At 44.6% G+C, this 15,017-nt stretch overlaps 1 protein-coding gene across 3 annotated transcripts in view; it reads right to left on the bottom strand.

The window, feature by feature from the left end:
* Positions 1-15,017, bottom strand: part of LOC140429471 (dmX-like protein 1) — a 366,142-nt gene that overhangs the window by 292,980 nt on the left and 58,145 nt on the right. For all 3 annotated transcript variants that reach the window (XM_072516509.1, XM_072516511.1, XM_072516510.1), the window contains exon 2: positions 1,796-1,921. In XM_072516509.1, the coding sequence (XP_072372610.1) occupies positions 1,796-1,921 (126 nt within the window). The remainder of the gene's footprint in view (positions 1-1,795; positions 1,922-15,017) is intronic.

The raw sequence follows: 15,017 nt of genomic DNA, 5'->3' as shown, positions 1-15,017 counted from the left end.
TTAAAATGTGGTGTCCAGAACTGTTCAGTCTAGGAATGGTCCAACCAGGGCTTTGTGTAGCTTAAGCATTATTTTGACCCCCTGGGAGGGCCAGTTTAGCTCACTTGGCTAGACAGCTGGTCCGTAATGATGAGCTGGATTCTGTGCATCGGAAGCTGCGACACATCAGAGAGGGGGAGTTGTACCTGACACTGCTTCACGAGGCAGTCAAACACCTTAGATTAAATATCTTGAATTTGGACAGTGGTCAGGGACAGGAGGGTGTGGCTGCAAGTGAGGCAGGTAGAGGGATCCAGGAAGTAGGGTTGCAGGAGCCTTAGCCCTTGAGCTTGTCCAACAGGTTCGAGTTTTTTGCTCCCTGTGTGGATGGGAACAGGGGCTGCAGGGAGGATGAGGAAACTGAGCACAGCACCTTGGCACAGGGAGCCATTCAAGTGGGGGGAAAGAAAAGAAATGTAGATGTAATTGGGGATAGTATAGTTAGGGTCACTGACACTGTTTTCTGTGACGAGGATCGAGAATCCAGAGGGTTGTGTTGCCTACCTTGTGCTCGGTTTCGGGATATCTCATCGGGGCTCCAGAGGAACATGGAGTGGGAGGGTAAAGATCCAATTGTCATGGTCCACATAGGTACCAAGGACGTAGGTAGAACACAGACAGAGGTTCTGCTCAGCGAGTATGAACAGCTAGGAGCTAAGTTAAGCAGAACTAGAGAGAACGAGAGAGCGAGAACGAGAACGCGAGAACGAGAGAGCGAGAGCGAGAGAACGAGAGAGCGAGAACGAGAGAGCGAGAACGAGAGAGCGAGAGACCGAGAGAGCGAGACCGAGAGAGCGAGACCGAGAGAGCGAGACCGAGAGAGCGAGACCGAGAGAGCGAGACCGAGAGAGCGAGACCGAGAGAGCGAGACCGAGAGAGCGAGACCGAGAGAGCGAGACCGAGAGAGCGAGACCGAGAGAGCGAGACCGAGAGAGCGAGACCGAGAGAGCGAGACCGAGAGAGCGAGACCGAGAGAGCGAGACCGAGAGAGCGAGACCGAGAGAGCAAGACCGAGAGAGAGAGAGAGAGAGCGAGAGCGAGAGAACAGTGTATAGAAGGTGGCAGGAATCTAACTTCAGGCAAAGCAAAAATGGTGACAAATATGAGAAGGGAGGTGGTCAATGCAGGACTGGAGGTTTTCTACATAAATGCATGCAATATACGGAACAAGGTAAATGAACTTGTTGCACACATTGAAATTGACCGGTACAACGTTGTAGCTATCAGAGACGTGACTGCAAAGGTATCAGGGCTGGGATCTAAATATCCACGGATATGCATCCTATTGAAAGGACAGGCAGATGGTAAAGGGGGCAGGGTTACATTGTTAGTAAGGAATGAAGTTAAATCGATAGCAAGGTGAGATATAGGATCAGAGGTCTTAGAATCTGAGACTCATGGACATTTGTCAGAAAGGCATCAAGGGTTAGGAACCAAGCCTGGTAAAATGGAGTTAAGAAAGAGATCGACATGATCTAAATGAATGGTTTATTGGGCTCAAGAAGTTGAATGGCCCGTTGTTCCTACACTTGCAAGCTATGGTACAGTCACAGTACACAAACAGTTAATCAAAGAGAGCTGTGGAATGCACAAAACAGAAAAAAGGGAGTGAGAGAGAAACCATAAAAACACAAAGGCAGGTTGTGAAATTGAGCTGAAAGACAGCTCTGACAACAGTTGACCATTGGTGATGCTAATGCAACACATATTACAAAGCATTGGAGCATTTAATGTACCAAGAAACAATGTGACATACCTTTCCCTGCTGCATGGAACAATCAACACACCCAACTTGGATATTTCCATGTTTGGCTCCAGGAATAATTTGAAGTCTTTCAAAATCGCTGGCCAAAATCACAATATCACACCCTGAAGCATAGGCCTATTAAGATATTAAAATATATAGTTAGTATCAACAAAATTAATTGAATACTTTTAAATACTCTTAACGTGGGATATTTCTGACTTCCAGTGGCGACATGAAGTCAGAGGTCGGAAGTTGGGTGGCTCCCGCTAGAGTTCAGTTTTAGCCTTTTCCACACGTTTTTTTGAGGGAACTTAGATGAAAATTTGTTTCCAATAAGGTTGAGGGTCGCAAGGGTGCCAAAATCCCAACAAAAAATAATGGGGAGGGAGCAAGCGTTACTCAACCAGTGGTCTCGAGCAAGGGTCAGAGTTCTGAGGGAGAAAAGATGGCGAGTGCAAGCTCGTTGGGCGAGGCTGTGCCCATCACGGTGGATACATTGGCAGAGCTGATATCAATGCAATTCGAGCTTCAATTTACCAAGCACTTTGAGCGGCATGGGAGGAGATGATGGGGTCTCTTAAACAGTCGGTGGGAGATGCGCTTGCCGCAATAAAGGAGGCTCTTGGAAAGACAATGGAGATGGTGCGGGAGCATGGTTAGGTGCTAAAGGGGATTGAAGAATCACTATCGCGGCACAATGACCAGCTCACCATGCTGAAAGCGGAACTGTCGAGAGTGGAGGATAACAATAAAGGCCCGAGGGCAAAGGTGGAGGACCTGGAGAATAGGTTCTGAAGGCACAATCTTTAGATTGTGGAACTGGCTGAGAGGCTGGAGGTCCAGAGACTTTGCAAGAATGTTCGCGAAGCTGTTGGGGGAGGATGAAGATGCCACTCACTTCGAGCTGGATCGGGCCCATCGGTCACTTGGGCCGAAGCCAAGGGGGAGTGAGCTACCAAGGGCGGTGATAGTCTGCTTTAGCAGCTATCTGGCAAAGGAGAAGGTCTTGAGATTGCCAAGCAGAGCTGGGTGGTGAGGTGGGAGGCACTGGTATTCATCTACACCAGAACATCACGATGGAGCTGGCAAGAAGGTGCACAGGCTTTAACAAGACAACGGCAGTGCTCCACAAGATTGGTGTGCAGTTCAGGGTGGCTTACACAGCGAGGCTGAGGGTCATGTACAACGCCAAAGACCATTTCTTTGATATGGCAGAGGAGTTCGTGATGGCTGAAGCACTGGGAGGCTTACATTGTCTGAAGTTATGGTTGGGTTGGGTGGGGGTATTGTGATATTATTTTGTGTTTTTCTTTTGATTGCTTGTAACATGTTTGGCTGTTTCACTCTGTACTTGATTTGTGTATCACTGTTTGGGAACGTAGTTGGGTAGGGAGTGCTTTTGGTGTTCAAGGTGGAGTCGATGGAGGTTGTGTCTGGGGGGGGGGGGGGAGAAGAGCACCAGTACTGGTGAGTAAGAGGGTGTGGAAGGGTGGGATGGGTCATAGAGATTAAGTTAGATTCAATAACAGGGAGGTCTCGCTGTTGGTGGTATGGGAGGCGTTGAAAACAGTGGTGGGGGATGAAATTATCTTGTGTAACGCACAGGTTGACAGGGAGGAACACCAATGGTTGGTGGACGAAATTTTGGAAGTGGATGGGAAGCATGCAGAGGATCCCATGCCTGAGTTGTTGGTTAGCAGGAAGGAGCTGCAGACGAAATTTGATTCTTTGTTCACGGAAAAGGCAGTATGCCAGATGAGGCGGGAAAATGAGACAGTGTATGAGTATGGGGAGAAGGCCAGTCATTTGTTGGCGGGCCAGCTCAGACAGCAAGCGGCCTCCCGGGAGATTGTTCAGGCTGGGGAAGGACCGGGGGGGTGGGGTTTGGTGTTGGAGCAGGTGAATAGGGCAGTTGAGGACTTCTATAAGAAATTGTATAGATCAGAGCCCGCAGGGGATGAGTCAGATATGCAGCGGTTTTTAGAGGGGTTGGAGATTCGGGTTGGTGCAGATGCAATAGGGAAAGAGTCGGCAGGGAAGGCGCCAGGGCCAGATGGGCTCCTGGTAGAATTTCATAAAAAGTTTGTTGAAAGGTTGGCACCATTGCTGGTGGAAATGTTTATGAGAATGCGGTGGCGAGCGGGGGTGCTTCCAGAGATGATGGGACAGGCGTCTATTTAGCTTTTATAAGGAAAGATAAGGACCCAGTGGAGTGTGGGTCATATCGGAGGATGGGGTGTCCTTGTACGCTGACGACCTTATTTTGTACATATCAGACCTGATTTTGACGGCGGGGGTACATGATAGTAGGGCTGCTAAGGTGATTTGGGGCTTTTTTGGGTTACAAACTAAACTTGGAGAAGAGTGAATGCGTTTCTGTTTCCCCGTCGGAAAAGGGGACCAACTTGAGGGAGTTGCCTTTTCGGATGGTGGTCAGGAATCAGGGGATACAGGTGGCTCGGTTTTGGCCCGGCTCTATCAATTAAACTTCACAAGCCTGGTGGGTAGGGTTGAGGCGGACTTGTGCAGCGATGGAATACCCTCTTGTGCAGAGGTGGGATAGCCTCCCCCTGTCGCTTGTGGGCCGAGTGCATTTGGTGAAAATGAATATCTTGCCGTGGTTTCTATTTTTATTTCAGTGAGTCCCATTTTCCTGCCTAAGGCATTTTACATGGCAGTGGAGTGGCTGATTTTGTCATTTATTTGGGCTGGGAGGTTCGCCAGGATTCGTAAAATGGTGCTTCAGAGGGGGTGACATTTGGGGGCCTTGGCCTTACCGAATGTTATGTATTACTAGTGGGCGATGAATGCCGAGATGAGGGGTTAAAGGTAAGGAGTCAGAAGCAGTGCGGGTGAGGATGGAGGCAGGCTTGTGTAGGGTGTCAGGACTGTGGTGATTTGCTACGGTGTCACTCCTGCTTGCACCAGGAAAGTACTCAAGTAGCCCGGTGGTGGCGGCGATGCTGAAGATATGGAGGCATTTTCGGCAGCAGTTTAAATTAGGGGCGTAGGAGAAATTGATGCCAGTCCGCGAGAATCACTTGTTTGAACCGGCTAGATTAGATGTGAAGATTCAGGGTTGGGAAGAGAAGTGGGTGGTTACACCAAAGGATCTATTCCTGGGAGGACGATTCTAAAGTTTGGAAAAGTTGAGGGAGATGTTTGGGGATCCTGCGGACTGAGGCTTTTAGGTATATGCAGGTACGGGATTTTGTCAGGAAGATTTTCCTGACGTTTCCGGTGATGCCTCCCCACTCTTTGCTGGAGGGGGTGCTGGCGGTGATGGATTTGGAGTGGAGAGTCACTTCGGTTATTTATTGGAGGATTATGGAAGAGAATGGGATGTCTTTGGAGGAGCTGAAGGCCAAGTGAGAGGATGAATTACAGGAGTGCTGGGCGCACCTAACAAGGTTGAGGATGAGTTTGAGGAGGTGGAGGACGTTTGCGAGCGATGTGGGAGGGGGCCGGCCAACCACCCACATATGTTTTGGTCTGAAGTTGAGGAAGTTCTGGGGCTCCTTCTTCAGCGCCATGTCGGCGATCTTGCAAATGGCCATAGAGCCCAGTCCCCTGCGGGGGGGTTGTATTTTTGTGCCTTAAGTTTATGTATAAACTGTTGACAATTTAATTAAAATATGTTCCAAAAAAACATGAGATATTTCTGCAATGCAAATAATAATTCAAATTCTGATGTGTGAACATTTCTTTGAGCACTAGAATTGATTAAACTTAAAGGCTGTTTGTCTGGCATCTTACCATGTTTCAAATACCTAGATGGGAGTTACATACAAATTATTTTGATTTTAATCGTTCCACAAACAATAATCCTTTATGAATGCTGCTGTGACAGGCTAGTGTGATATTTCCCAGCGTGAAGTGCATAACGACACAGTCAGAAGGTACACATTCCTCTTTCTTATACGCTGCTGTCAGAGGTAAAAGTTAAAATACAGTTCCAACAAAAGTCTGATTTTGGTATATTTTGTTTTGATGTTTTACAAATATCACACAATTTAACTTCAATTAGTTTGCGAATTTATGTTCACTTTAAAAAAGGCACCTATTTAGCCATTAAGCGGAAGCCAAGGCACTAACTTATCCTGTGGAATTAAGTGGGTATTTTGAAAATATATTATTTGTTAAAGACAGATATTTATCTGCTCAAATAATGTGTTCATAATTTCTGCAGATACCTCTCCAAAATAAAGAAATACCAAGCAACCAAATGAGGGATGGAGGAAAACCTTAAAGAGTGAAGGAGATGAGTTAGGGTGTCACTCATGTTGTCCGAGACAGAAGGCTCCTATTTTACAAAAGGTAACAGAAATTAAGTTAACTGCACTGCAGTTACACGCCATCAATTAGTGTGGCAGCTTGGTAAGCACAGGTGAAGTTGTGACTTTGTTACAAAATACATAATGAATAATGTCCAAAACAACAGAGCATCATAAAAACCATTTTTAGTTAGTCCGAAACATTAGACGGGCTAGGAAAACTTGAAACTTGCTTGTAAGCAAATTACTGCAATAGCTTTGAAAGCAATTTGAGTTAAGTGGTTTGTCACACCACTTCGCTGCGGGGTCTGGAGCCGCATGTAGGCCAGACCAAGTAAGGACAGCATATTTCCTTCCCTAAAGGACATTACTGATCCAAGTGCGTTGTTACGACAATTAATAATGGTTTCATGGTCACCATTACGGAAACTAGCAGTAGAACCAGCCTGGGGCTGGTTTAGCACAGGGCTAAATCGCTGGCTTTGAAAGCAGACCCAGGCAGGCCAGCAGAACGTTCAGTTCCCGTACCAGCCTCCCCGAACAGGCGCTGGAATGTGGCGACTAGGGCTTTTCACAGTAACTTCATTTGAAGCCTTTTGAAGTTTGAAGACGATACGACCATAGTGGGCCGGATCTCGAATAACGACGAGTCCGAATACAGGAGGGAGATAGAGAACCTAGTGGAGTGGTGTAGCGACAACAATCTCTCCCTCAATGCCAGCAAAACTAAAGAGCTGGTAATTGAGTTCAGGAAGCAAAGTACTGTACACACCCCTGTCAGCATCAACGGGGCCGAGGTAAAGGTGGTTAGCAGTTTCAAATTCCTAGGGGTGCACATCTCCAAAAATCTGTCCTGGTCCACCCACGTCGACGCTACCACCAAGAAAGCACAACAGCGCCTATACTTCCTCAGGAAACTAAGGAAATTCGGCATGTCCACATTAACCCTTACCAACTTTTACAGATGCACCATTGAAAGCATCCTATCGAGCTGCATCACAGCCTGGTATGGCAACTGCTCGGCCCAGGACCGCAAGAAACTTCAGAGAGTCGTGAACACCGCCCAGTCCATCACACGAACCTGCCTCCCATCCATTGACTCCATCTACACCTCCCGCTGCCTGGGGAAAGCGGGCAGCATAACCAAAGATCCCTCCCACCCGGCTTACTCACTCTTCCAACTTCTTCCATCGGGCAGGAGATACAGAAGTCTGAGAACACGCACGAACAGACTCAAAAACAGCTTCTTCCCCACTGTCACCAGACTCCTAAATGACCCTCTTATGGACTAACCTTATTAACACTACACCCTGTATGCTTCATCCGATGCCAGTGCTTATGTAGTTACATTGTACATGTTGTGTTGCCCTATTATGTATTTTCTTTTATTCCCTTTTCTTCTCATGTACTTAATGATCTGTTGAGCAGCTTGCAGAAAAATACTTTTCACTGTACCTCGGTACACGTGACAATAAACAAATCCAATCCAATCCAAAGCCTACTTGTGACAATAAGCGATTTTCATTTTCATTTCATTTCAACAGATTGTACAGGAAAGATAAATGGAGGGCTTTTAAGAAAGATATCACAATAATCATGTGCGGCATGTAGACGGGACAAATCAGATTGGGAAAAGTAGCCTGGAAAATGAGTTCATAGTGTCAGGAAACAGAGGTCGGTTTAAGTGATCTGTATTTGTAATGTTATATTTAGAAATAAATATTACAATCTCAGTTGGTGTTCTAACTGTCCAGGAAGATCCCAGACTGGAATGCTGGCTCAAAAGACCAACTTTAACATTTTGTTTAAAAAATGTGTCGGAACAGTGCCACAGGACCACTAATTAGTTTTAGACCATAAGACATAGGAGTGGAAGTAAGGCCATTCGGCCCATCGAGTCCACTCCACCATTCAATCATGGTTGATTTCAACTCCATTTACCCGCTCTCTCTCCATAGCCCTTAATTCCTTGAGATACGACCATTTTAACAAGGAAAAAAAAAGTTTAAACATTAAAAGTTGGATAATTATGCAATACTCCATTACTCTCCCTTAGTTAATGAATTGCACACAGGTTTTAGGATTAACATGGATTACAAAATGCATCTTAATCTATAATGGTCTCATTAACACAAAGTCCCTTTTAAGCACACAAGATGACTGCGGGCAAACACACTCTTTTCTGAACCTCAAAGTGAATGTTTGTGGGTGCCTCCTCCGAAACCCCCAAGATGAATTTCATGTTAAAGTTTCAAAAGTCCACTCCAAAAAACACGCATTACAATCTTCTCTCATAATTATGTTTTCCCTTAATGGTTTGCATTCCAAAGTCCAGACCAGGTTTTTCAAATGGCACTGCTAAACAAAGCCTCCACCCCGCTTTTAACAGTGAATCCAGTCCAGGATTTAACACCAACCCCGTTCAGGATTTCTTTGTCTTTACTGCTGTGCAAACTGCTCAACCATTTTAAGTCTGAATTCCCAGACTATATTAAACTGGCATCAGACATTTCATCTACCTCTGAATTCCCAGACTATATTAAACTGGCATCAGACGTTTCATCTACCTCTGAAATCTGCTGTCCCGCTTTCAATCGAGTTACTGCAACTGTTTTTTTAACTCCAAATACTTTGTTTATTTTTCCCCTTGAATTCTTCTATTCAATACCTTGGTCTCTGGTCTTTTAACTTCGATTTTGTTTTGTCCCAATTCCCTTGTTATCTGGACTGTAAATCGTACTTTAGGAAACCTGCCACTTTTCAGCTCCAGTCCTGTCCAGTCTTTCTTCTGACAGAGTTGAGAGTTGCTCACCCACCAAGATCCTGACTCCAACTGACCACTAATTCAGCTAAAACTTCTCTAACTTATTACACATTCTCCCCGTGTTTGCGTGGGTTTCGCCCCCACAACCCAAAGATGTGCAGTGTAGGTTGATTGGCCACGCTAAATTGCCCCTGAATTGGAAAAATGAATTGGGTACTCTTAAATTTTTTTATTTTTTTTATTAAACTTCTTCAACTTACAAGGCCCCAGTCGCTGAGCAACACTGCTTACCTCTGCCGGCCCATTTATTTACTCTTCATGCTGCAGCCTCTCAGCACAATAGAAACACAGTTCGAAGTTAACCAACCCCTACACATACAAACACCTTTGTCCATCATGAATCTAATTGTAGGTTTTAACCTTCCAGGCACTGAAACTTTATATTTAAAACTTAAAACTATACCTGATTTCTAATGTTTACTAATACACATATTAAGATATAGAGTTGAGTGGGTTTAATTTAATGTTTTTGTGGAAGAAAGGGTACAACTTCAGTTAAATCCTGTTACATGAAGATGCTTGCATGTATGAGGGTCTTGTTTCAGTTCAAACTGTTTCTATTGTGCTGAGAGAGTTTACGACTTAGCAACCAGGGGCCACTTTTAGGGAAAAAGCCTTTTTGAATCTAGTTTTAACTGGAAGCCAGAAATAAAGAGCTAGTAAAAGGAACTAGACGGGGAACATCCCTCCCAGCTTTGCTAGAAGAAAATCCATACAATGGAATAAGGGTTAAGGGAGCAGATGCCAGAAATCTAAAGCATAGCTAGTTAAATAAATTAGAATTGAAGAGAAGTTTCCAGGATATCTGAAGTTAAAGAAACAGAGGAAACTGAAACAAAGACAGGGTACTCACTGTTCAATGAAGTCACAGATAGAGCTGGGAAGAAGGTGGTTAGTGAGGTGATATCTGAAGTAATTTTAAGGTTTGTGATATCTTACTACAGCCTGTAAAGAGATAGTTGAACTAATTGGTGACTGGATCTCCGAGCTTATGTGAAAGCATTTATGACAAAAGAATTCCGAAAGAAGAGTTAGAAAGCCTGGATGCGAATCCTTGCTAAAACAATGGATAGGAATCTCTGATAGTTGGAAAACCCAGAGGTGGATCCGTGATATAAAGCTGAAGGAAAACATAGTTGAAAGAAGATTTTAAAGTGTGTCTTTTGAGTGGAGTTTAGAAACACTTGTGACAATCATCTGGAGAGAACTTGAGGAGAAATCCACAGATGATCAACTGAGTAGCATCTATCATTTGGTTTCAGAATGCAATGTGTCTGACTAGAGTCAGTCTGTGGGCTTATATACTGTGCAACCTACGTTATCCTGAAAATCCAAGTACATTTGTGAAGGGGAGGGGGGGGTGATGGAGTACTGTATTATAGTCAAACTTTTCATGTTTAATCATGTTTTGTGGTTAAAGGCCAATTGGTGTTCCTGTGATCCTGTTTCTCCATGTTGGAGCATAACTTTATTGCAGAGCCAATCAGGGAGCAGGCTATTCTAAATTTTGTAATGAGTAATAAGATCAAAAGAAACAGGAGTAGGTTGTTTGCCCCCCTCTAGCCTGCTTCACCATTCAATAGGATCATGGTTATGTCATATTCCTCAGGTCCACTTTCAGACCCTTTCCCCGTAACCCTTGATTCCCTTACTGATCAAGAATCTATCCACCTCAGCCTTAAATATACACAAGGACTCTGCCCGCACAGCTCTCTGTGCAAGGAATTCCAAAGACTCACATCCCTCAGAGAAAAAATTCCTCCTCATCTCAGTCTTAAAAACCCTTTATTCTGAGACTCTCCCATGAGGGGAAACATCAGCTCAGCATTTACCCTATCAAGCCCCTGAAGAATCCTATATGTTCCAATGGGATCACCTCCCATTCTTCGAAATTAAAATGAGTAGAGTCCCAACCTGTTTAACCTTTGCTCATAAGACAATCCCTCCATGCTGGGGTCCATCCTAGTGAACCGTCCCTGAACTGTCTCCAAAGAAATAACATTCCCTTAGCCTTCCTGATTACCTGCTGCACCTGTGTGCTAGCTGTGTGTTTTGTGCACAAGTGCCCACAGTCCCTTTGCATTGTAGCTGTCTGCAGTTCTTCTCTATTTAAATAATACTGTTCTTTTGATCTCTTTTCCAAAATGAAAACTTCATTTTCTCACATTATACTCCATTTGCCAACATTTTGCCCACTTACTTACCCTATCAATATGTCTTTGAAAACGGTTTGTATCCCTCTCACTACTTGCCATTCCACCTTTGTGTCACCTGCAAATTTGGCTGCAGTACACTAGCTTCCTTCCTCCAAGTCATTCATATATATTGGAAAGAGTTGTGGTCCTCCGTACTGACCCTTGTAGAACCCCACTGGTTACAGGTCACCAACTAGAAAAATAAACTTAGTCCCACTCGTTGTTTCCTGCCCATTAGCCAATTCTCTATTCATGCGAATATACTACATAACATAGAACATAGAAAATACAGCACAGAACAGGCCCTTCGGCCCACGATGTTGTGCCGAACCTTTGTCCTAGATTAATCATAGATTATCATTGAATTTACAGTGCAGAAGGAGGCCATTCGGCCCCCCGAGTCTGCACCAGCTCTTGGAAAGAGCACCCTACCCAAACTCAACACCTCCACCCAACACCAAGGGCAATTTGGACATTAAGGGCAATTTATCATTGGCCAATTCACCTAACCCGCACATCTTTGGACTGTGGGAGGAAACCGGAGCACCCGGAGGAAACCCACGCAGGCACGGGGAGGACGTGCAGACTCCGCACAGACAATGACCCAAGCCGGAATCGAACCTGGGACCATGGATCTGTGAAGCAATTGTGCTATCCACAATGCTACCGTGCTGCCCTTAAGAACAAATAAATCTACACTATATCATTTTCCCGTAATCCATGTACCTATCCAACAGCTGCTTGAAGGTCCCTAATGTTTCCGACTCAACTACTTCCACAGGCAGTGAATTCCATGCCCCCACTACTCTCTGGGTAAAGAACCTACCTCTGATATCCCTCCTATATCTTCCACCTTTCACCTTAAATTTATGTCCCCTTGTAATGGTGTGTTCCACCCAGGGAAAAAGTCTCTGACTGTCTACTCTATCTATTCCCCTGATCATCTTATAAACCTCTATCAAGTCGCCCCTCATCCTTCTCCGCTCTAATGAGAAAAGGCCTAGCACCCTCAACCTTTCCTCGTAAGACCTACTCTCCATTCCAGGCAACATCCTGGTAAATCTTCTTTGCACCTTTTCCAGAGCTTCCACATCCTTCCTAAAATGAGGCGACCAGAACTGTACACAGTACTCCAAATGTGGCCTTACCAAAGTTTTGTACAGCTGCATCATCACCTCACGGTTCTTAAATTCAATCCCTCTGTTAATGAACGCGAGCACACCATAGGCCTTCTTCACAGCTCTATCCACTTGAGTGGCAACTTTCAAAGATGTATGAACATAGACCCCAAGGTCTCTCTGCTCCTCCACAATGCCAAGAACTCTACCGTTAACCCTGTATTCCGCATTCATATTTGTCCTTCCAAAATGGACAACCTCACACTTTTCAGGGTTAAACTCCATCTGCCACTTCTCAGCCCAGCTCTGCATCCTATCTATGTCTCTTTGCAGCCGACAACAGCCCTCCTTACTATCCACAACTCCACCAATCTTCGTATCGTCTGCAAATTTACTGACCCACCCTTCAACTCCCTCATCCAAGTCATTAATGAAAATCACAAACAGCAGAGGACCCAGAACTGATCCCTGCGGTACACCACTGGTAACTGGGATCCAGGCTGAATATTTGCCATCCACCACCACTCTCTGACTTCTATCGGTTAGCCAGTTCGTTATCCAACTGGCCAACTGACCAAACTACCTCCAACACCATGGGCTCTTAATCATATGACTTAACCTTTTCTGGAGTATCTTGTTGAACACGTGCTGGAAGTCCAAATACAAAACATCTATGGTTACCCTCTATCCATTCTGGTTGAGACTGCCTTGAAAAAATATGCTATTGGTTCCTTAATAATTGATTCCATCATGTTTCCAGCAATAGATAAGAACACAGGAATTAGGAGCAGAAGGAGGCAATTCAGCCCTACGAGCCTGCTCCGCCATTCAATAGATCATGGCTGACCTCTTCCTGGTCTCAAATCCACATCCCCACGTGTTCCCCATATCCCTTTAACACGGTTTTTATCAGAAATATATCTATCTCCTTCTTGAAACCATTTAATTACTCCAATTGCACCGCACTATGGGGCAGCAAGTTCCACAAATTCACCACCCTCTCCGAGAAGTAGTTCCAACTCATCTCAATTTTAAGTCTAGCACCTCTCCACCTATATCTGTGGCCTCTCGTTCTTGACTTCCCCACAAGGGGGGACATTTGGCCTACATTTACTTATCAACCCCATTTAGTATTTTATACACCTCGATCAGACCCCCCTTTCACTTCTGAACTCCAGCGAATACAAGCCCAAACTGTTCAATTTCTCCTCATACGTCAATCCTTTCATTCCCTGGAATCAATCTGGTGAACCTCCTCTGAACTGCCTCCAATGTCACCATATCCTTCCTTAACTAAAGAGACCAAAACTGGACACAATAACCCAGATGCAGTCTCACCAACACCCTATACAATTGCAACAACACTTTGTGACTTTTATACTCCAGTCCTTTGGCAATAAACATGAGCATTCCATTTGCCTTTTTAATTATATGCTGTACCTACACACCGACTTTCTGCGATTCATGAACAAAGACACCCAGATCCCTCTGCCCAGGCGCATTTTGAATCTGCTTTCCATTGAGATAATAACTTGCCTTTCTATTTTTTCGGCCAAAATGGATAACGTCACACTTAGCTACATTAAACCCCATCTGCCATCCTCGGCCCAATCTCCTAGCCTATCTATATTGGTCTGTAAAATTTTTATCTCCTCTTCAATGCCTGCTTTCCCACCTATTTTAATATCATTCCCAAATTTTGCTATGTTGCACTCTGTCCCTGCTTGCAGATATTCATATAGATTGTGAACAGTTGAGGTCAGAGAACTGACTCCTGCAGCACCCCATTAGCTACATTTCGCCAGACAGAGAAGGACCCATTTATCCCAACCCTCTGCCTTCCGTCAGTCAATCCAATTTGGTACTCTACCACCAATCCCCCTGCGATCTCACCTTCTGGATCAGTCTTTTATGCGACACCTTGTCAAACGCCTCTTGGAAGTCTAGATATACCACATCCACAGATTCCCCATTGCCCACCTTGCTGGCTCCATCCTCAAAGAACTCAATAGGTTTGTGAAGCATGACTTACCCTTCATAAAACCAATCTGACAATGGAGCTTTGTCTTTCCAAATGTTTAGTCATCTCCTCCTTATGATTGATTCCAGCAACTTCCCCACCATAGGAGGTCAAGCTAACCAGTCTATTGTTTCCTACTTTTTTGTCTCTCTCCCTTTTTGAACAGGGGTGTCACATTAACGAGTTTCCATTTGACCGGGATCCGGAATCCAAGCATTCTGAAATACCATAACCAATGCATCCATTATCTCTGCTGCCATCTCCCTTAATACCCTAGGTGCAGGCCATCAGGTACCGGTCTTTAATCCCATCAGTTTATTTAATACCGTCTCCCCAGTGATGTTTATTGCACCACATTTCTCTGCATTAACTGTAGTTTTAGGAAATGTTTTATTATCTTCTACTGTGAAGACAGATCCAAGTTTAAATTTCCAGATCTTAAGCTATTGCTTTGAAATGGACTGGTCAGATTCCATTTGCAGTACTGTATTCAATTCCAATCGCTGCGCCACAAAAGACATTCATACTTTTGGAGGTGGAGAAATGAATTGCAAAGATCTCAAACAGAGGCAAAATATTGGTTCAGTGATTTGCTGCCTGTATTCCCCAATATTACCCCACCAGTATCATCCTCTAAAGGGCCACATTTACTTTAGCTATTTTCTTTCTCTTTTTAGACTTATAGAAGCTTTTGGTATCAATGTTTCTGTTTTCTGCTAGTTTCCTTTCATAGTTCATCTTAGCTCTTCCGATTTTGTTTATTCAGCCTTTTGCTATACCTTGAAGTTCTCCCAATCCTC

Source organism: Scyliorhinus torazame, chromosome 9 (assembly GCF_047496885.1).
Source record: "Scyliorhinus torazame isolate Kashiwa2021f chromosome 9, sScyTor2.1, whole genome shotgun sequence".
Classification (NCBI taxonomy): Eukaryota; Metazoa; Chordata; class Chondrichthyes; order Carcharhiniformes; family Scyliorhinidae; genus Scyliorhinus; species Scyliorhinus torazame.
This window is presented reverse-complemented; position numbering and strand designations above follow the sequence as displayed.